The 25,225-nt window shown below is 27.3% G+C and overlaps 1 protein-coding gene across 3 annotated transcripts; it reads left to right on the top strand.

Moving 5' to 3' along the window:
• The first annotated feature begins 770 nt into the window (after positions 1-770).
• On the top strand, positions 771-25,150 carry LOC130668306 (organic cation transporter protein-like). Of its 3 annotated transcripts, none has more exons than XM_057470532.1 (11): positions 771-825; positions 1,437-1,542; positions 4,969-6,130; positions 6,603-6,935; positions 15,066-15,324; positions 15,432-15,523; positions 16,047-16,250; positions 19,198-19,450; positions 21,557-21,688; positions 22,619-22,973; positions 24,590-25,150. In XM_057470532.1, the coding sequence occupies exons 3-11, from the start codon at positions 6,005-6,007 to the stop codon at positions 24,912-24,914; spliced, it is 2,079 nt and encodes a 692-aa protein (XP_057326515.1). In that variant the 5' UTR covers positions 771-825; positions 1,437-1,542; positions 4,969-6,004; the 3' UTR covers positions 24,915-25,150. The 3 variants fall into 3 exon arrangements, with proteins under 3 accessions (XP_057326515.1, XP_057326516.1, XP_057326514.1); XM_057470533.1 differs by having other exon boundaries at positions 792-809; XM_057470531.1 differs by lacking the exon at positions 771-825 and having other exon boundaries at positions 971-1,542.
• The last annotated feature ends 75 nt before the right edge of the window (positions 25,151-25,225 follow it).

The raw sequence follows: 25,225 nt of genomic DNA, 5'->3' as shown, positions 1-25,225 counted from the left end.
AAATAATATATATGCCTATTATTTGATAAATTGACTTGTTAAAGTTACTAATATAGTTACACCTTTAGCAAGTCTATTCAGCAAATAATCATCTATGCTATTTTGTAAGTGGCAACCGGCAACACAAAAATCTCGAATAAAACATCAATTATTTTATGTACACTAAAACTAAAAGTACAACAATTTTATATGATAAATAATGAATTAAATTAATTAGTCTCCAAAAAACCTTTCGTTTAAATTCTAATAAATTTTATCAATGGACTTATTTATAATATATAAGAGTATATATGGAATAAAAATCAATCACTAGATTAGTAAGTAATTAACAAAATCTACACAATTAATTGTCTGAGTGTCAAACGTGTTTGAAACCGCGACTAATTCTAAGACTGTAGCCCGCAGGGTCAAGCAATTGGCGAATTTTTTTTTTATATGTATATATAATAGTGCTGATAATAAACTAGGTAGATTGCATACGTGAAAAATAAATCAGCAAAGATTGTATGACGTATACACAAGTTACGTTGTTGAGTATTGAAGAACCCCTTTTATATTAATAGTCTAGTGACTGTGATGAGAGTGGTGCCTACATCTCATATCTAGTAAAGTATAGGTACACTATATATGTATATATAACGGACAATGAGGGACGTGAAGAGATAAGAGACGGATAAAAGTGAAATAGAGAGTGACGAGGGAGTGAGAGAAAAATGGAGAAGGGAGACCTTAAAATGTAATGATAGATATGAGGACAGTACAGGAGATCGTAGGCCCCAGCACGTTGTTTCAGTTTAAGTTTGCCATGGGTACCACTTGTTACACGTATAAATTTTATAGTTTTTATATTTTTTATTAGCTATATCACTTATCCTTATCTGAAAATATCCCTTATTAGTGAATCCCGTTTTTGTATCTCTTTAAACTCGAATCACTTCTTCGGTTTATGTTAATTATTTAATTTCACATTTTCGCTAATTAATTTTTTAAATTTGAATATTCAAATTTTATTTATATTTTTTTGAATTCAGTAACGAACTAATGATAAATAAATATTTTTATTATTGATATTAATATTATTTTTATTATAATTATTATTATACTGGGAACATAAAAGAAATGATGTATTAACCCGCGTACTGAAGCCGGATGTCGGAGGTTGCAGTGATTCGATTGATTCGTTGAAGAGTGCCCGTGGCTACGACCGAACTTCCGAGTGCCGCTTTACCCCGGCTAATATTCGCGCTCCTTATAAATAATTATACTTTATTTACATGGTTACAATAATTATATTTAATCAGTATAATTAACGCTTTATATATAAATACATAAGTAGATAAGCCGATTAGTTGTGGAAAATAATTACAAAAAATTAATAAATATTTATAATAATACAAACTTTTAGTGAAAGATAAATAAAAAATTTATATTTTTAGTGAGGTGACGTGATTGTTTGGTTCATACATTAATTTATAATTATTGGGGTACATATTAAATAATAAAATCAAGAGATGGAATTTTAATCTTTGATAATTTTTATCGGTAAGATTTTATTTATTTACTTATAATTTTATTTATTTATAATAAGGAGTCATATTTATTTTTGAATTTAATAACCGATTTAAAAATATATAATTGTAGAATTCATTTTTTTAGCATTTAAATAAATGATGAGTTTTTTTGAGACCAAGAAATTTGATTACAAAATTGTACTGTATGACGTCACACTGAGAATTGCAGTAAGATCGTTAATAAAAAGACGTACACGTGACCGAAATACGAAAATGGACGTTAGGGCCTTGTAACAACAATCTAACATTACTTTTATAATCTCATAATTAACATCATAAATCACTAATTTATTATTTCCACTTCGGGTATATATTTATATAGGCAAAAATATAATAACTATAAAAAGTAATCGCTATATTTGTCTGAAATTATCAAATATAAAAAGCAAAAATCCGATTATGTTTGACTTCAATGTTTTTCTTCAGTCAATTAATTTTTTTTTTTAATTATAAATTATATATGAAAAATTAAAATTTAAATGTTTTCATTCACTTCTTAAATTTATTTAATATCATTAATTTAAATTAAACTAGAAAAATAACATAATTTTCAAATTAATCATAATAATTATTAAATAAATTCTCTTTTATAATTTAATCTAATAATCAAATAATTTATCACGGCAATGACACTTGTCATCACGTTAAAGAAAAACTGTCTTTCTATTATTAGATTAAGACGTTAAAATTATTTCAAATACAAATAAGAGATACTAAATTTGTCTAGTAATAAAATAAGTCCCTCATAGTAAAATTTTTTTTTTTTATTACCCAGCAATTAAAAACTTCAGTAATAAAAATAAATAAAAATAATTATATTAAATAAATCAAAAATTAAATTTTACATTTTCTTTATTGCTAAATGTCATAGATATTCATATTTTTATAAATCAAGAATTCAAATGTTGCAATCTACTTACATTATACTTCCCACGTGTATCTGGTCACGATCTAACGACTGCATATTTTTCAAAATTAAAAAATAAATATATATGCGAAGCAATTAATCTTACAAAATATTAATTGCTAAAACTTTTTTTTTTAATTACTCAAGACACTGAGTTATTAGCTATCAGATATAGTACGAAAATGTAATTAATATCCGCAAATATCACGTGCTCATTACTCTACAGTAGTAAACTCAGTACCATCTCTTATCTTGTCAACAATTTTTTTTGTTATAAAACTCCAAACAATGACATATCTTAATACTCATAATCATTGAAAATAATCATAAATAAATAATGTGATATATTTATATGAACTAGACTCTATATCAACAATTTCAATAAAGTGATACAAAGATTTAATAACTCAGATTCAATGAGTAGCAACATTGTGCACTCACGCTACTAAAATCAATTAGTAATCTCACAAGATTACAATTTTTTTTCTAATCATTATTAATTATTTATTTTATTCGTTTATAATTATTCAATAATTTTATTCATTATTTATGTTCAATGATATCAATTTACTTTACTTTATTTTTTTTTTTTTATTGCACATTCCAAGTTATTTTTTTACTTGTTTATTATTTATTTTCCAATCCGCGCATTTGTATGACGTTTCGGCACGCGCCACCGCGTCAATGACGTAAATAGAGGGACCGGCTTTACTCTCTTATCCCACACATGAGAAATCAGAGCATGTCCTTCTTTGTCTTATTCTATCTCACGTATTAACTTATTATTTAATTTTTTTTTTTTTTTTTCAAGTAATACGAAGCATTTTAATAAATATTTATTATTATATATATATATATATATATTAACTAAAAAATTGAGTATATAATTTCCAAGTCTACGTCAATTCTACCGATACATATAAAAAAAATTATAAATAACTAAAATCTATTTTAATGACATATTTTTATAATTTTACTTTTAAGTCTCGAGTGACGTCTCAATAATCTTACGTGGACTCTAAGTACAAATATGATAAGACAATATATAATAGTTGGCATGTAGTATGGATCATGACCACCAACGCTTTACTTGTACGTCATACTTTTACTACCGGTAATCCATATCCATAATTCTTTGATCATCACTACGGAAAATTTATTCCAGTCGTTACCTTCATCACTTTACCTTACCTTCAAAGCTTTATACACTAAAATTTGCCGTTAAATTTTTAATTTAACCTTTATTTTAAACTTAAATCTTTTTTTTATAAAACAATAAACAATACCCGATTATTTTTATAAATTCAATAGTAAGTTAATTTTTTTACTCCCCCAATTTTAAATTAATTTTAAAAAATTTAATAGTAACAAAATTCTTATAAATAAAATCTATAATTTTTTTTAAATTTTATTGTCATTCATGATTTATAAAAGACACAGAAAAAAAATAACTTGTGAACAATATTTTTTTGAGTGAAAAATCGATACAATTTATCGCATTATTAATTTCATATCCAGCGGGAAAAATCATTTTCTTGACAGAAGAAAATCAAAATTCATTTACACCACTGCAAAAAAAAAGATCAAAATATTTTGAAATAAACTTGGATTTCTTCGATTAAAAAGATAATTTTGAATGAAATCTTAAAATTTTCGCGCCAAAAATTTAGTAGATTTAAAATTTTTAATAATGATGCTGAAGTTAGCCGACGTTCGATAAATTTTGAATTTTTTAAAAACGATAAATTATAAAAAAAAAAAAATATTAAAAAAATTGCACCTGTAGCTTTTTTAATTTTCTGCACGCGCAAATTTTTAGTTTTAATTTTAAAAATATTTAATGAGAAATTTATGATACTAAAGTTAGCCGAGGTCTAATAAGTTTTGAATGGTTTTTCGAAATGATAAATTTAAAAAACAAAATATTTGGAAAAATTACGTTTACAGTTTTTTGAATTTTCTAAATATGCCATTTTTTTTTTAATTAATTTGTTAAAAAAAAATCCGAAAATTGTTAACTGTCTACTATTTTTAGGATCATTATTAATAGCATAATTCTATGTGGTAAAAATATACCACATAAATATATAAATAAAATATTTATAAAAATAATTAACTGAAAATCCTCTTAAAATAATCAATAATCTATTGATTTAATGATAAAAGTTTAACAAATATAAAGTTATAAGCAAATTAAATCATTGAAATCCCCAATATGACATCTAAATATATGTTTATATACACAAATATATACATATGAACATTGTAGCAGTCTAGGATTTAAATATCAATAAAATGTACTCATAGTAAACCTGCTCTATTAAATGAGCAAGTAGGAGTACTGAGTATAAAACATAAAATAACGAAGGTTTACTATGAGTGTTTAGTTGTCGATAATATAAGTCGCGTTCACGTCACTCAGTACAATTTTACTCCAAAGCAACTCTCTCGTAAACCACTCAGTTGATATTCTCGCGCGTTATGTTACAGAGTCTCCAATGAGTCTGGGCCGCCGCTTCTCCATATCATCAAAATAACAGTTTTACTTTAAAAACCGATTCTCACAACGTCGCTGATAACATTAATTATAAATAAATATTTATAAAAATGATAGAAACAACGAAGAATTTTAAAACGACCGACAACAATGGTTGACATACAATTAAACGTTTTATCAAACATAAATATGTGAAAAATTATTTTATTAATAATTAACAATTAAAGTGCATTTAATTATCTCAAAAAAAATATATATATTTATATATATACCAATAATTAATAAATAGTGGATTCAGTTATAATTTCATTAATAAAAGTGCGTGCGTCCAGAACGCTAAAATAATTGCTTTGATGACGAGACGGACGAGAAATTTTTATATTTTTTAGCTGATTTACAACCCAATTAAATTATAGTATTCAATTTTTTAATAATTATTTCATTTAAACCAACGATAATCTCACGTGATTTGAGTGTCTATTGTGTTTACAAAATAAAAATAAACATTTATTTAATTAATTTATTAACTAAAGATATAAAATTTTAATTATTTAAAATAATAAATTGCCGCGCAAAATGTTGTTTCTTAAAGTATTGAATAATAGTTGAATTTTTACTAAACACTATTTAGTATTTAGTATATTAATAAAAAAAAAGTCATCGCAGTATCATATAGTGTAGGATCCAATTTAAGTACTGATAGGGATTCAAGTGCACTAAGTAGTGACGGTCTTCTATTCCGAGACTTAATAAACTTTATACTGTGAAAATTAAGACTTAATTTTAAAATAAAGTCGTAAACACGATAAGTGAAGACAAATTGATAAAAGATAAAGTTAATTAATAAATATAGTAATGAAATAAATGAAAGGAAGAAGTACAAAACGAAAAAGAAGGAGAAGTGAATAGTTGTAGTGACAAGTTGGAAGGAGGATGAACGGCGGACATGCCATCTGATCTAAGACAAGATACAATAAACGACCTGTCGTTGAACGTGACGAGAGCATACTTACCTCTCGCCCTGAAACAATGAGCTCCATAGACTTTGATGAGGTCTTGGTGCATGTGGGTGAGAAGGGCCGATATCAAAATATCATGTATTATTTGCTCTGTATACCAGCTACACTACCAGCGGCTTTTCTGGCCTTTTCCCAGGTGATTACTTTTTTTTTTTTTGTACTTAATGGGTTTAATAAATTTTTTTATTGTTACTTAATGGAACGAGTATGATAATTCATTTATTATCATCAGAAGAATGTGTGAACTTTTCTATGAAGTGATTCATCAATTAAATTTTCATTTTTAATTTATTACGTAATTATATTTAAATTAAACTTAATTTTTTTTAACTTTATTAATTAAAAATGAAATTATTCAAATTATCATTAAAATAAAAATTTTTGTTCATTTAAAATAAAAAAAGAAAAGAAATTCTTTAACGTTCCAATTAATTTTAATCTCTTTATCAATTATTGTGTATAAATTTTATCAATTATTTTTTTTTAATTAAATAATTTCTTTTTTTTTTGCCAAAATTTTTTATTTAATTATTTATTTATTTAATTTTAATTCGATTGACTAAAAAATTTTTAATAAATTAATAATTATTGTTTGAAAATAATTACAGGTATTTGTGAGTGCATCACCTGATCATTGGTGCAGGATACCAGAGTTAGAAAATATAACAAGTTTTATGACACTAGACGAACGTAAAGCGTTATCGTTACCGTACACCGTAAGGTCAGACGGCAGACGTCAGTACTCGAGGTGTCACATGTACGACGTAAACTACACGTCTATTATAGAAGAATGGTTGCACCAAGTTAATTATTTAGCCAACGACGGTATTTCAACCGCTAAATTTCCAACCCCCGTCAGTAGTGTCGACTGGCCGGTCACCAAGTGTCTGTACGGATGGAATTATGATCGGCGGGACTATGACAGTACTCTTGTCACAGAGGTAAACTCTCTCTTTTTATTTTATTACCAACTAAGTAATTTTCGCTGTCACAATAAATTAAAAAAAAGTCCAGATACACTACAAAAAATTTTCGGATTAAATCTGGAGTAAATGCGGAGCGGACGACTGTATATTTATTTGATCCCCTTGGAGTAAAATTCACTATGAAGGGGAGATTTTATTTTAATATTAAAACTCTGGTTCGTAGTAAATTCACTCCCAAAAGAAGTTTATATTTTAGTATAGAAATTCCAAATCGGAGTGAATGCGGATTTAAATAAAATCCAATTCACTCCGAAATCACTCCGCTAGAAAAAACACAAACTCTGTTTACTCCGTATGCGGAGTTAATTTTTAAAACTCCGGAACTCCGAGTGAACTGGGATTTAAATAAAATCCGTAATCACTACAAATTCACTCATGATTTTTTACAGTGTAATTATAATTAATTAAATTATTTAATGAGGGTATGAATTTAAAAAGTTTAAGAAATTTAATTTAAACTAGACTTTGTATAAGATACTAGAGAGATAAAGTGGGTGATCTTGAGCTCACACATGTTTGATCGTTTCAGTCCCTTGGTTTTATTTTAATTTGCATAATTTCTCGAGAGTCTATATATTATACATGTATATTTTAATGTACATAGATATACATATTTTACAAGTGTTAATAATTGTTGATTAGGTTGTTTCTAATATGTCCCGTGCAGACTAACACGCGACTTTAATTTCACGTGACATTTTATTGTAACACATCGCCTTGGCCTTTTACTGCCCTATCTATTTAAAACGTCTTCTCATCATTGTCTCAGATTCACAACTTTATCGCACATTCTTGAAAAAAAAATTTTTAAATATTACTAGATATATTTTATGTAAAATTATCCTGTGATTTAGAGTAATCCTGCGAGATTTGTTCAAAATAATTATTAATTTCTGTTACTATTTTTAGTTTTTTACAGTACAAAACTACTATGAATAGAATACATACTTTACTTTTCGAGTGACTAGTTATTTATAAAAACAATAAAAAGTTATCTTGTCTCATGTTTACTTAGATTAAGAGTAATTATTAACAATTAGTAGGGGAATATTTGCTTTAAAATTATCAGTAATTATACAATAGAACATTCTCACTCACTTTCTGCTTTAAAAAAATATATTTTTATTAGTTTTCTTACATAACGTAAAAATAAACATTTGTTTTATTTTTGATCAAAGTTACCATTGTAAAAAGTTTAACAGTCGTCAAAGTATTAGAATTATTCTAAAAATTAAAAAAAAATTTTTTCATTACAATTTAAAAATAGTATATTATTTTTTAGACTTATAAACTGATATTATTTATTAAAATATTTATTATCGACGATCATGACGTTTTTTTTTGTGAATCCACTGAGAATAAGTTTAAAAAAAAAAAAATCTGAAAAACGGTTGATCCTGTGGGCCAAAAAAGTAATTTTTGTCCGACGATATCTTTAGAACAAATCGGCCGATTTGCACATGGTCTGCGGCAATCAAAAGAGCTTGTTGAGACTTAGATTAGATCGAACTTTGAAACAAATCGGTCGAGCGATTTACAAGTTATTGCAACAAATAATAAAAAATATCGTGTTTACATCGCGCTATTTCAGTGAACAAACCAATTGACGTCCAACTAAAATTTTTTTCGATCAACTTTTTTTTAATAATATAATCAACAAGAGGTCTTATTATTATTTCGAAATTGATTATTGGAATCCCCTCTTGTCATTGGTGCATTTTTTTCTTACTTAAGTGCTATATAAAATTAGTCGAGATGACTTAAGTTGACGACAACCCTGCTCTGAAATTTTGCGACAGTAGAGCACTATCTCTCCACTTCGCATTCGAGGTGTGCAAAAAAAAAATTTCCTGATTTTAATTTTTTGTAGAACTTGTAAACTACTAAACCGATCGATTCCAAAATCTAATCAGTTGTAAGTCTAAGATATCGTCGGACTACAAAAGTTTACACACACACACATGCTCACATACACGTGGTCGGACGTCCATCTAGAAATAGTCAAAATAGCTTCCTAAGACCTCAAAACGTCAAAATATGATAAGAACGTGATTTTCGAAAATCAAACCGAAACCAATAACTTCCCTTCTTTTTTAAATTTTAAATTCTCTTAGCGGGAAATTAAAAATTAAAAAATTTCGATTTTTCGTAACTAAAAATGAGACTGTACTTCTACATAGTCAACAAATTTTCTCGGTAAACTTAAATTATTACCTCCGTAGATCAAATTACACTAATTTTCAACGTGTGATAAATGCTTATTATGTATTAAATAATAATTTTATTAAAAATTAAATAGTTAATTTGAAATAATTAAAAAAAAATTATTGTTATTATTAAAAGCAAGTCTATTAATAAGTATATTCAAAGTCATTACTAGTTCTATTAAAATCTTTAATTGCTTTTCTCATAAATCAGAGGAAATACTTCACATACGTCGATAATTACTAAAACTAATTAACTTACTATAAAATGATTGAAGAATTTAATTAACATTAAATTACATAATTAAATGAATTGAAATTTTTTTTTATCAAAACATTTAAACAATTAATATCAGATAAATAAATTATTTATTAGTTTAACACTCATATGAGATAATTGACAGTAATGGTGATGGTGAATAAGTATAAATTTAAATATTAATATATCATTTACTATGTCGAATATTTCGAAGTCTATAATAATAAATTTAAATTATAATTATTTATTCAAAGCGCAGTATATAATCAATAGCTACTTTGATATTCATATAAAATCAGTATATAGTAATTAAAATTTAAATGATTCGTTTTATGCCCACTAATCGATATACATAATCCAATAATTCATTTGAAGTTAAATTAATAATTTATTCAAAATTCATTTATTCATTTGAAGTACAACAGATTAATAGATATACTTTTTTTTTTAATTTATCTGAAGTACGAATCAATTAAAAGTCCAATATAATTAATTACTTATTGATGATAAAGCAATAAATTACACGTACATTAGTTATATACAATTAAATTTATACAATTATTTATCATAATTTATTAATTAAATTAGTTGGATTATATTTATTATATATACTGTAACAAAAAACCGGAGTAAGTCCAGGCGGTGTAGATGTTAAAATTTTCAGTATTGAATTTTAACACCGAAAGCGATGTTCAAATAATACCGCCGCCGGTGTAAATATTCTTTACCGGTGTTGAAAAAATTTCACGGTGTTAAAATATTTTTCTGTGTTGAAAACATTTTACTTTGTGAATATTTTTATTTACTCGATAACTACAGTTAAAAAGTGTTTTTATTAATTAATTAAATTATTGGTGATTGAAATAGTGGGCGTAAAATTGTGTAATTTTTAAATAAATTACGTATAACATAAATAAGTACATAGCAAAATTGAAATTCCCTTCAGATTATATTCATTAAATTTTATATTTTTTTATATGTAATATTTTTTTTTTCTAATTTCTATACGTGAAATTTTTTTTACACCGCTTTAACACCGCCTATATCGGTGTTACTTCATTCTAACACCGCGTGGTGTAAATTAAGTTAATTTTTAACACCGCTCTTTTTACGATGTATATATATATATACATATATATGAGCCCTTATGTCAGTAAGGTTAATGGATGGTAATGATGATGATGATGATGACGTTGATAATGGTCATGGTAATAATAAAAGAGTGCATTCACCTTGAAAATAGTAATCCAGGTATGTAGATAAATAGTTGATACGGAGTGACTGGCCGATAGGTTTTTCAGGCTCTAGTGGCGTCAGCAATTGCCGACCAATTTACCTACCCCCGCATATCCGGTCATGTGATATGTCACACATCAAACACTCACCCAAGCCACCAGAGAGTACTACACTACTTCCACACCTACACATTACAATATCTACATATATATAAATATATATATAGTCAGTACAGTATTTACTTGGTACTCGGTGCGTTGCATTGACGTACATCCAACAAATTCCAACATCCAACGTCCTTCCGCTACATTACTTCCGTTTCTTAAATTCTTCAAACAAACTTTTATTTTTTCGCTCACCCTTTTTCTCTCTCTTTCTATTACAGTGTAGACAGTAATTAGAAGTTTATGAATAATTTTTCACTTGAATAAAAAATTTAAAAAAATTTTGCTGACTGATCACCGAAGGGGTCAGAACTTGACTCAGATGAAGTGACGTTTTTTCACCGGAAGCTGGAAGCTCTAAGCTACAGCCCACATTGTAGAAAAAATTTATAAATATACATATATATCAGTTGAAATTCAATGATTACAGACTACTAACTACAGTAATTGGTACAAATTTTATGCCTACTCAAGATTAGGTTTAGTAGGATATTAAACTATCCAGTTATTTTATTAGATTTAGTTTGAAGTTATAAAATTATGCTCTTGTTGCATTCGGAATTATTGCAACAACATTAACATTTTATTCATGCTAAATAAATCACAATATGATGATTTTCATATTGATAAAAAATTCTTTAGATAAAAATATAACTTATTGATGATCAATGAACTAACTTTTTTATTAATTACTTTTGAACTTCGAAAAATAATTAATAAAAAATGTATCATTGTGTCACATTTTGAAGTTCAGTACACTGTCAAAAATTTTTAGACTCGGTGTAAAAATTTTGGTGTGAAAATTACACCAAATATCGTATTAAATTTAGGTGGTGTGAATTATAAATTTTTGCACCGCCAATACTGTAAAAATTTTTTGAACTCGGTGTAGTGTAAATGACTCGGTGTAGAAATTTTGGTGTGAAAATTACGCCAAATATCATGCTAAATTTAGGCGGTGTGAATTAAAAATTTTGACACCATCAACACTAAAAAAATTTCGGACTCAGCGTAAAAATTACTTCAAATATCGTGTTAAATTTAGGCGGTGTGAATTACAAATTTTCGCACCGTCAATACTGTAAAAATTTTTTGAACTCGGTGTAAAGTTTTTGGTGTAACACGGAATGGTGTAAAAAAACTATATTACACCGTGATGAAATTACCCGGATGTATAATTGACACCGAGGATTTTTTACACCGTTATTTCACCCTACACGGCCGTGTAAAGTTCTTGGGGCCATTTTTACACCAAAATTTTCTACAGTATACAATAAAAATTTTTCTGAACAAATTTTGTAACACGGGAACCGTAATGATTATTTATTTTTTTATTTTACTATAAATTCATGTCAAAATTTTGCTATGAGAATTAATATTAAATATAATAATAGTAATAAAAGTATTGGATAGTAGTTTTATCAGAAGGTTGAAGTTTGAAGTTGTAAAAGAGTCGAGTACTGCATACACATAAGAGAAGGGTTAAATGCGGGTTTACTCAAAGAGAGGGCTATGAGGTAGATACCGTACCGAATAAGTACATAGAGGGACACGCTCCTCCTGTCAACTGACGGTGATGGACATCTCTTGCTGTGGGAGCCTACACACACTATTATCGTCCGGACAAACTTCAACTAATTGTACCAGTAGCAATAAACTCTCACCGTTTATTATTATTATGATTATTTTTTTTCTATTTTTTTATTCATATTTTACCGCAGTACAGCGCGATACTGTACAATACTTGATAACCAGCTTACACTAAAATGAATAATAATTACAAATTATTATATTAGTTTATATTAAGAGCGATATATGTATATATAAGTTAGATACTTGGATGAATCTTATTAGTTAATACGTTTATTTGTGTCAATGTCGAGAATGATTGATTAAAATGTTTTTCTCTCTTCTTCCTTTTCCACTCCTCAATCACTATCATGGATGGATATCTATATCTATATATCTATATATGTATTCACGGGTGACACACTGTTGCACTGGTATGCTGTATTAGCTCAAGAGAAGTGCTTCATCAATCAGCTTCTGTTCCTGTCATAAGTACTTTACGCTCATATCAATTATTACCCAACTTTTCAGTGAAAAATTTCATCACATTATTTTTAATTATTATATTTATGTAATAATCTTGTGAAAAATAACTTTTTTTTAATATTTTTACTTGGCAAATATTTATAATTTTATCTCTGTATGTACGGGCACAGTACTTTCTTTTATGCAGGACGATTCCATTTTTGCATATCGAAAAATGAAAAATCGATAAATACTTTTTGTAAAGGACTGAAAATAATTTTTTTTTTTACAAGTAATAAATTTTTAAAAGACATTTTTATATAAATGACAGGATTTTCTATAAATACTTTGATGATAGCAGAAAATTTTACTACGGTAATTTTTATCGAAAATAAAATAAATCACCCGCATAATTATCGTATTTAAATATCAGTACGAATACCAAATAGATTATTATTAGAAAATAAAATTTATGAACGATTTTAAAAAGTAATTAGTACCAGTATATGTTATTAAATAAAATTTTTTTTTAGGTTCTTGAGTAGAAAATACCAGACGGAATTAATTTATAATAAGTTGTACGATAAAAATCGGAATCGACAAAAGTTTTAAGTTGGGAAAATATGTAATAACCGCGGAAACTTGAAACATAGTTTATAGAGACCACTAATCAATAATAATATATATTACTAATTTTTCTGAATAATACACAGTAAAAAATTTGCGGAGTGAACGCAAACTAAATCCGGAGTGAATGCAGAGTGGATGACTGTGTATTTATTTAATTCCCTTAAAGTAAAGTTCACTCCGAAGGGGAGTTTATCTTAAATTAAAACTCCGGGTCAAAGTGAAATTCACTCCTAAAAGGAGCTTATTCAAATATTAAAACTCCGAATCGAAGTAAATTTGGATTTAAATAAAATCCAGATCGCTTCGAAATCACTCCGTTGAAAAAACAAGCTCCGCATTAACCTCATATTTTTTCTGAAATTCCAGAACTATAAGTGGTGAAGTGCATTTGGATTGAAATGAAATCCGTAATCACTACGAATTCACTCCCGATTTTTTACAGTGAAATATTAACGTTAACTTTATCAATACACTGTAAAAAAATCCGGAGTGAATTGGGAGTGAAATAAAATCCGCGTCACTCCGAGATCACTCCGCCACTCGGAGTTCCGGAGTTTTAAAAAAAATCACTCCGCATGCGGAGTGAATTGGGAGTTTTTTTTTAGCGGAGTGATCTCGGAGTGACGCGGATTTTATTTCACTCCCAATTCACTCCGGTCCGGAGTTTTAATACTTAAATAAATTTATATTAATTTATATGAAACTGCTAAACAATGTGTGTGTGTGTGTGTGTGTGTGTGTGTGCGAGTGTGTGTTTGCGTGCATGTGTGTTTGGGTGTGTGCAGGTGTTTGTGTACGTGTGTGCAAATGTGTTCGTGTGTACAAATGTGTGCGTGCGTGTGTGTGCGAGTGCGCGTGTGTGCCTAAATATGTATGTGTGTATGTGTGTGCATATCAGCTGATCAATAATGTAATACGCGAATTTTTACTTCGATTTTATTTAGTGGAGTTATTTTTTATTAATAATATTTCCAAAACTCCCCTGCGGAGTGAATTTCACTCCGAGGGGAGTGAATAATTAAAAATTCATTCACTCCGCATTCACTCCGGATTTAATCCGCCTTCACTCCGCGAATTTTTTACAGTATAGTGATAATATTTTTATATAATATTATTTTTAATAATAAATATATTAATATTATTATTAAATATAAATAGTAGAGAGTGGGACATGACGGGGTACCTAAGCGAGTAATCAATTTTTATTAATTTTAATAAGTACGACAGGTTACTTCTAAAAACTATAGCAAAAAATGTCATTTTTTCTCACTTTAATTAATTAATTACCAAAAAAAATTTCATTTTATATTACGTTAAATTTTATAGATGCTCCGTTTCACCCCCGATACATTTCGCTCCGAAATTTATAAAATTCCTGATTTCGCTCTGACAGTTAAAGAGACCCCCACCCTCCCTAATAGTATTTTAATCCATCAAAAAATATTGAAAATAAGACTACAAAATTAAAATGGTTTATATATTTAATAATAAAAATAATTAATTAATTTAATTTGAATAATGAATTTCATTATCTTAATTGTATTTTGCATCCACGTAGCTAGATTTGGTATGTGACAACAGTTGGCTGCCATCCACATCCACAACATTCTTCTACGTTGGAAGTCTGTTTGGTAACGTTGTATTTGGATGGATTGCTGACAAATGGGGTAGAAGAACTGCATTCTTTGCTATACTATTTCTAGAAGTTATATTTTCAATTGCAACGAGTTTTAGTCCTAATTATGTTGTATATACAGCACTTAGAACTGTCAATGGCCTATTTTTTCCTGCCATTTATCAAATACCATTCATTCTTGGTAAGTTTTTATAACCCATTCAACAAATAACAATAATAATAATAACACATATTTCAAATGAATATTAATTATTTAAAACAAAATAAAAATATATTTCATTGTTTCAGCATTGGAATTAATGGGTCCAAGGTACAGAACATTTGCAGGAATGGTTATTTGTATGTTTTTTGCTACCGCCATGTGTCTTCTTGCGTTGCTGGTAAATATCAATATTTTTTCATATAACTTTCACTTAATATTCGAGTACTAATAAATTAAAATTTATTTATTCCATTAAAAAAAAAATTTTTTGAACTCTCAACGAAAAAAAAAAATGATTAATAATAATTGACCTTAAATTGTAAAAAATCAATATATAATTAATTACTAAACAATTACTTTAATATATTTTTCATGTATTTTTTATTTTTTTCATTCTCTTATTCACTTTATGTGCAAATTACTCAACGACTTTTGCATAGTAATCGAGTTTAATGTATTAGCTCAAGAATGTATAAATAACAAAAAATAAAAATTGTTTTTTTTTTGTTAAATAAATAATATGAAACGAAGATAAAGTACTAAAATATTAAAAGTAAAACTTAGTATTCATGAATATTTAAATACACTTTGACTATTATTATTCTTATACTCAATTAATTCTACAGATAATTAAGAGTTATAAATAATTCAATAATACTCCGAGTCTATACTTAAAATAATTCTACTTGGTTTTTTTTTAGGGATATCTTTTGCGAAATTGGTTTTCGCTGTCTTTGGCAACGTCGGTACCTTTCATTTTACTATTTAGCTACTGGTGGATAATACCAGAATCTCCACGATGGCTTCTCAGTAAAAATAGGATAGATGAAGCCGAAGTTATTGTACAGCACATGGCCCGTGTTAATAGAAAAACAGTTCCAACAAATTTTTTACGTAAAATAGAGGTAAAATATCTAATATCCTATTTTTTTCTAAAATAAAACAAGTAATGGACATTTTAAACGCCAATCTTTTAATAAAAGTATTTATATAGAACATTGCAAAGTTAGTTTATTCTCAATTAATTAAATTCAAACGGCCAATAAAATACCTTACATTTCTACTTTATCAACCATCAAAACGGTAAATAGAGATAAAAATTAAATCTATTGACGCTTTTACATCACAAAAAAATCTGTCTTTCGGTTGACCCTGCGAGCCAGCCCTAAAACTTCCTGCTGTTTCCGAACTCCTTGAGCTCGAAAACATTGTCGTGAATACATTTTCGAGCTCTTCGAGAATGAAAAAGATAAAATTTTTCAATTTAAGCATAAAAATATGTCGATTTGAAAAAAAAATTTTTTTGACTTAAGATAAAAATATCAAGATAATTATTTACTTGGTGCAAGATAATTTTGATTTTCGTATTTTTCTGGATTCGAGTTAACTGTTTTTTCTATGTAGTTATAATTTACAAAAACATCAGATAATTGTAAAATGTATTTGTAATCAATACTAAAAGTTAAAATTATTTTATAATATAAAAATTAGGGTGTGCCGAAAAACAATTTTTTTTTTTGGGCATCACCAGAAATTGATGAAATATGTCAAGATTTAAATAACATAGAAAAAAATTTTTTTCAGTTTAGAATTTTATCACTCACCAGGGAATTAGTGTATCGGAAAAATCAATAAGACAATCAATTTTCATACAAGAGATTTTTTTCTAACAATTCAGAAAATTAAAATTTTTTCGCTCCTAGTAAATAATTATTTTGAATCAGAATTTTTTTCCTCAAGTCAAAATATTTTTATGCTTAAACTAAAAAAAAATGTACTTGTTTTAAGAGTTTTTTTTTCTAAATATGAGATATTTTTTTTAAGAAAGATATGTTAGTTTTTTGAAGCAATATTACATTTTTTTGTTTGAAAACAATAAATTTTCTCGGAATAAATATTATTTTTTAAACGCAAAAATTTTTGTATGCTCCAACCAAGAAAAAAAAAGCTTAAACAAAGAGAAAAATAACTTAGGAGTAAAGATATATATGTGTATATATGTAGGAGAGAGAAGTCACCGGTGCTATAAGCAGCAGCGGAAGTAGTTCGATGCTCGTCACGAGATCGCGCCCACCGGTTGTAGTGTCCCTGGTAAGAAACTTATTTCAGAACTGTTATATTCCAATGCTGGAAGCAACTTTGGAACGAGTACTCCTCTGTAATTTGACAGCGTGACAAGTACATTTTTTTATGGTAACATAGTATATCCTATTTTACATCGTGGCATTAGCATTCATTATCAATGTTTCCATGAATAATTTTTCTTAAAAATTAAACTTGGACTTACAAAAAAAAATTATTTTAATAAAAAGTATAGAGTCTCTATTATATGAACAAAAATTTATAATTCATTTCATGCATTGAATAGGAATTTAATTATATATAGTTCTCTATAATTATATATAATTTTTTTTAGCCGGGTATATTTTAATTTCACCTCTATTCTTTACAATGAATTAAAAGTTTTTAAATAATGAGTCTCGTACTAAATTTCTACTGATGAATTTTTCCAATTAGAGGAATTAAATTTTCACAAAATCATACTTTATAAATATCTAAGATTTCCCTGAAAATATTCGGAATTCTTGCCGTGCGGGAACACTCAATCCATTCTTGTTTTAATTCGGTAATTTTAAATAACACTGTCTTCTGATTAAGTACTATTTGATGGCAGGTAACTACTTACCCAAGTCTATTAAAATCAGGAAATGTTGGGAAACAACACAGTGATAGCTTAGAATGGTAATGTGGTCCGACTAATTGCTAATTGAGCTTTATATCTTAGGGTATTGTCAATAGTTGATATAAAAAATTTTATTCTACATTGTTGTGCGGCCAATGGCAAAGCCTAAACAATGTAATCGGTTGTAATTAGCAAACCATCTTTTGTTAAAAGATGGCTTATGGCGAATCTTGAGATATTCATCTATCACTCTAATAGGAGTCATATTGATAATTTTATTACTCAAATCTTATGGCTTGTGTGTAGCAAGTCACCCAATTAAATTTACCCGAAATTACTTTTTTTTTCTCTTGTCAGGTTTTTTTTTTTCAATAATCGATTTTTTTTTCTCGATGTTTTTGTGAGTCGATGAATCGATTATTTCACAGACTTTATTAAAAAAACCCTAAGAGCCACTTTAGCTTGAAATTGACTGCAATTTGACATTGAAATTGCCTGAAATTAGCTGCCCGAATTTGCCGACAATTTGATAGCAAAAGTTGTAAAGAAAAATTTGCGGTTAATTTTTGCTCAATTTAGAAGTAATTTTTATTAATAATCAAAAATCATAAATGAAGAATCGGCTTTTAAATTTTTATTTCCGATTGTTCTATGAAATAAATGTATTGAGGCAGAAATCAATCAATGTCAGTGATCAAAATCAAGATTTGAATGAGTTTTGACTTAGGTCAGAGCAATAATATATGAAATATCCGAGAAAAATATTAAAAACTGGGTTTTTTCAATTTTTGGCTGAAAATATGATTTAAACTAAAGAACAAGTTAGATGACATTATATGATAATCGAAAGAAACTATAAAGAGAAAGAGTTGGTATAATTTCAGACACATTTTAGCACGATACGATTTAAAATAAAAATATCAACGAAATGTTCTCAACAAGTTGATAAAAAAAAAATTATATTTAAAACAAAATATTTTTATGACTTACTAAAGAGTTTCTTTTATAACTTTTTTTTTTTTCTAATTGTGTATTTTTGTCAATTAATTATAAAATAAAAATATATAGAGATGCTCTATTAAAAATATTTTTATCAGTGTTAAAATATTAAAAGTTTAAAATGTGCAATAAATTTTAAAAATAAATAAATATATTTTATCATTCATTAGATGGAAACTTTAAAAAAACGCGGAATTTCGTGTAATGGTAGAAATTCAAGTGAATTATCAATGGAGATGCAAACAAACGAAGACAGGCCACCGCCACCATCGGCAACACCAATGGACATCATTAAAAATCCAAATATACGTAAAAAATTTTTCATACTTGCATTTGATTGGGTTGCTAACGCCGTCGTTTATAATGGCCTTTCATACAATACGACAAATCTTGGTGTCTCTGACTACCTCGCATTCTTCATCGGTAAGATCTTAATCTATATAATAACAACGTCTAGACTAGATCATATTAATTAACTCATGCAATAATTCAAATATTCAAAGAGTCTAATTACTATTTATCTAAAAAATAAACAAAAAAGCTTCCCGAGATAAAATAATTATATTTTCATCTATTCAGCGTAGCAAAAATAGTCATATATATAGATATGTATCTATCAAGATCATAAATATCTGCAGCGATCATGATTAGATTGTAATGTATTTAGTTATACACTTATATCCGACGTGTTTATACACAAAGTGACTCAATCATGTCACGCAATAGTTAGCAAACATATTTTGTTCCCCTTACATCCGGTTTAAGACTTTTTATTATATTTTATTTATTTAAAAAAAAAAAAAAAAAGAGGAAATAAAATATACAATTTTAATAAATACTAGTGTAATTTTTTTTTTAATTTGTTATATAGCGTTAATTAAATTTGTAATTTATGTAAATTCAAAATTACTATTCAAAAGAATAATCAGCAAAAAATACTTTTAACATCTCAGTAATAATTTTATAAATTAAATAATTTTTATTAAAATTCTATCAAATTTCCAGAGACTTTTTAAAATTTATTTGTAATATATATATATTCATATATATATAGGAGAGAGTGGGGAAAAATGGGCTTACATTTATATTATATACAAGTCCTTTCTTCTTATCAGGCCCATTTGCCCTATAGAGTAAATAGAAGTACCATTTGTGGCCACTGCTCCATTTTTGGACATTTAATACTTTATTTTAATTAATGAAGAAGTATAAAATAAAATTTTCACTGCAATAGTGTGATAAGAATGTCTTTTTGCACATTTTAAGAATTAATTATGTCATTGTCTTAAACAATAGTAATTTATTAGAACTTTTCAAGTGTCTAAAATGGCCAAAAACGGTACCTCTACCCTATAGCTTCCTATGTCTGATTCAAAATACTTAACATTTTTTCGGAAAATAATAATTTAGATTTAACGAGACCAGATATAGATCAATATCTAATTTATTGAAATTTAAAATCTATGATAATATAAATTAATATCTCCTTAAATAGGGTAGAAGTACCGAATTGGCCACTTTTGGACACTTGAAAAATTTAAATAAAATAATTTGTAAAAGCCGCAATGATATAATTAATTTTTAAAAAGTGTAAAAAGATACTTTTAACACACTATTAAATTAAAATTTTTATTTTATACTTTTTTATTAATTAAAATAAAGTATTAAATGTTCAAAAATGGAGCAGTGGCCACTAATGGAACCTCTACTCTATGACATGTTTGTAAAAGCTCCCGAAATCTCTTTTAAAATTAAACTTTTTAATTCCTACAACTTATAACTTTCCTTTATTTTGCTTTGATCTACAGATCATAGATTTACATAAATCTAAATAACGAAACAATTAGAAATAATTAATATATGAACATAGGATGAACATAGTGCTCGGAATACACACAACAATATTGCAATAGATTTGTACCATGTTAGGTACTTTGAAAAATAAATATATGAAAGGTAATTTATCAAGAATCAATTAAATATTCGAAGTTAAGAAAAAAAAAAAAAATAATATTTGAAACAATGAATAAGAAATTTACTGAGAATGTATGAGGATAAATTGGGATAAATCAAGATGGGTGGAGATGGATGAGGATAATCATGGGTTTTCCTATCCATTTCCACAATAATTATTTCTCACTTTCCGACATCGGAAATCGCAAATTGCAAATTTCAAATACAACTCCACCGTCCATCTTACGGCATTAAATTTTCTGCCAAAGCATAAACCTGTTTAAAAATATTGTTTTCTTTATTTCAATACTTAATTTCCACTTTTTTAAAATTCATAAATAAGCACTCCATAAACATGACAATTAATTGCAACAAACACTTGAAATATTTATAAATATAAAATTATGTAATCAATTACCATGCCAATTATACGCGGCAACTTCAAGGATATGTATTAACTTTTATTAACACTAATCTTAGACAAATAACTGAACCAATGAATATATCATAGCTGTAGTAGTTTTATTTCTCTACTTTAAGTTCAATAATAAACATGAATAAATTTATTGTCAACAGGTGGTATTGTTGAAATACCTTCGTATGTTATTACATGGTATGCCATGGATAGACTGGGAAGACGATGGGTTTTATGTCTTACAATGCTGCTTGGTGGAGTTGCATGTGTGTCTTGTATGTTTGTACCCGAAGGTAAATATCTAAATTCAAATGATTAAAGAAACATTATTGATATATTTCTATTCATATATGTGATAATTATCAAGAATGTATGTTCTTGTCTGAAGAATTTATAAACATAAAAAAATAGTATTTTTTAAATTCAAGATTAATATTTTCGGATCTATTTGCGCGGGAAAAGTAAAATAGAAAATTACAGTTTCAAATAAAAATTTCAGAAATTTACTTTAAGTTTAATCAAAAGTAGATCCTAAACTGTAAAATTTACTGCTGAGAATTACAATTATTTGAAACTGTCAGTAATTCTTACATAATTTTATCAAATATTTCTCCCGTGTAAAAAAAAGTTTCGTTCATCATGAATTTAGGTCTGAATTTCATGACGAAGCTTAGGTTGTGGCCAAATATGATTTTCATCATGAATTTACTCAAACTTTTCGTCTAGTAAATCAGTACCAATTATAAAATTAATTTATTACGTCTTTGAATTGGACTTGGAATGGCTTCGATAGAAACTGAATTTTTACTGAATTAAACTTTTTGTCAAATTTATCGATTCAGAAATTACCAATAAACTTCTTCTATCAAGTACTTGAGTTACGTAAATCAGTTTCGATTGTAAAATTAATTTAGTGAATGAACTTCGGATCACTTGGATTTAAATTTTACTGAGTCATAATTTTGACGTGATTAAAGTTCCTGATAAAATTCATGATGAAAGTCATATTTGTGTCACGATCTGAGTTTCGAGATGAAATTTATATCTAAATTCATTATGAATAATAATTTTTTTACACGGGTCCAGTTTTCAATTCTAAGTTAACGCATTGCTGTATGAAACTTATAAATATAAATAATTTTTGAGTCGAGAAATTCTGTTCCGAATAATTATATTTTGTAAAAGATATTAATTAATAAATAAATAATAAAATATGTTAATAGATGCAGTATGGGTAACAGTATCATTAGCAATGATTGGTAAATTTGGTATAGCAGCATCATTTGCTGTATTTTATGTATTTGTTGGTGAATTATTACCAACAGTATTACGTTCTCAAGCAATGGGAATCGCCTCATTTATTGCTGGAATTGGTTTACTAACATTTCCGTACATAGTACATTTAGCAGTATACTCAAGAGTTTTACCACTTATTGTAATGGGTTCACTGAGTGTCGCCGGTGCACTTACGTCTGTTTTTTTACCGGAAACTCTCAATATACATTTACCACAAACAATCGAGGAAGGTGAACGATTTGGAGCTGATTTTAAATTATGGTCTTGTCCAACATTACCCAAGTAATTTATTTTATTTATTTACTATAAATTATTTAAATTAAAAAATTATTTATCTAAAAAAAGAATTCGTTTCAAAAATTTTCATTATAGTGAACTTGAAAATTTCAGAAAATTCTGAACTTTGAGTTGATCATTTTTTTTAATTTAAAAAAACTCACGAGCAAAAAAAATATTCAACTTCCCAACCTCGTTCTGATAAAAGTATAAAACCATTGATAGTTGGCTTTAAAGCTTCTTCTTTTTAAGCCCTTTTTTAGATAGTGCCCCCTCCCCACTTTTTAAAAATATTTAATGACTTTCAACTGCCACAAACGCTCAAAATTTTATCAGTTAATTAAAGAAAAACTAAAGCATTAATTGAAAAAAAAGACAACGTAATCGTAATTTCGCTAAGATATAGATTTAAAAAAAATTACTTATAGTTGATATCGATTGGGAGGTAAACAAAATTTGTTGTTCTTCATGTCAATTTTATAATTCGAATTTTAAAATTTAGCAGGCTAAAATTTATTCAACAAATTTCGTTTAACTCCTAATTGAAAACAACTGTAAGTAATTTTTTTTTAAATCTATATCTTACTCTCTAAACATGAGTAAGTGAAATAAGTGAATATTCACTTTCCGAGTGCCAATCAAACCACTTTTAGAAATTAGTGGTTCGATTTGCACTTTGAATTACTGAATATTCACTTATTTTCACTAATTCATGTTTAGAGAGTAACGAAATTACGACTACGTTGTCCTTTTTTCAATTAAGGTTTTAATTTTTTATTAAGTAATTAATAAAATTTTAATACGCTAATGACAGTCGAGTCATGCATAAAAATATGAATTTTTAAAAAATGAGGGGCATTGTCTGAGAATGCCCTTAAACCAACGAAATTCTCACATCAAGGGCGTGTTCAGGTAAACACTCTGAAGATTGATAAATATTTAACCAGCCCGGGTCAAAATATCTAGCCTCACTGAGTAAAGAAAGCATTTTGAGCCTCAAATGATGTTCAAAAGCCTCAATGAGTCTCAAATGATTCTCAAAGATCCTCAAGAAGCCTCGATGAGCTTCAAATGAACCTACTACTCGACTATTTGAGACTCATTGAGGCTCTTTGAGCATTATTTAAGGCTCAAAATGCTTTCTTTACTCAGTGAGGCTGGATTGAGGCTTACTTGGGTTCGATGAGACTAGATTGAGGCTAGATATTGTGACCCGGGAGATGGTCAGTAAATAAAAAGACACGTGATTTAATTAAAACTAGAGGAACGAAAAAATACCAGATACTGCATTTACCTTCTCTGCAGAGTTTATGAACGCATTATGGTACTCAAATTGTTTCTCTGGGTTAACTAGATAATATTTTAGTAACTGGTAACTTAAACTTACATTAGAAATAACAACACGTTATGAACGCAAAAGTTGCGTCTTTTTCTTCCAGAGTAAATTTCTAAACATGCCCCAGATTATTTTTGTTTAAAAAATGCCAAGAAAGTACTGACTTGTTTTTACTCTTTAAAGCAAAAAATAATCAACTCAAAGTTTGTAATTTTACCAAATTTTGAAGTTCACTATTATGATAATTTTTTCACACGGATATTTATTTATTTATTTAAAATTATAGAAGTTCATCTTCGAGTAAACGAAGAAGACCATCTTTATCATTAAGATATTTAGTTAATGGTCGACCGGGAAACCGTAGAAGGTCGAGTGTAAAAATAACGTCCGAGACAACTGGACAACAACAACAACAACAACAACTACAACAGCAAGAAACTGGTGAAAAAACAGCCCGTGTATTAATAGACGCGAGTGACGATGAACTTGAGCACTTAAATGCTGCCGATAAAACTATAAAAGAATTTAGAAATAGTAACGAAATAGACGAGGAAGGCGATGAAGAGGATGAAGAAGAACGCGCTGAAATAGTTGTTGAAGTGTCGCGATAATCAACGTGATTGATATTAATTATAATATTGATATTAATATATAAATAATTATTATTATGATTATGATGATGATACTGATGATGATGATGCTGGTGATTGTGTGTTAAATTATTATAATAAGTTTGTATTATAATATCTGTATAGGCACGCATTGTATTTATTTTTTCCAATCATTATAATGTACTTCCTTTATAATTTTACTTTTTTCTTTTATCATTTTATTTTTATTTACAGTCATATCGATTATCGTTATTATTTATAATTTTATTATTATTTATTAAGTAATAAAAAAATAACAGATCAAAACGTTG

This window comes from Microplitis mediator, chromosome 5, assembly GCF_029852145.1.
Source record: "Microplitis mediator isolate UGA2020A chromosome 5, iyMicMedi2.1, whole genome shotgun sequence".
Lineage (NCBI taxonomy): Eukaryota > Metazoa > Arthropoda > Insecta > Hymenoptera > Braconidae > Microplitis > Microplitis mediator.
This window is presented reverse-complemented; position numbering and strand designations above follow the sequence as displayed.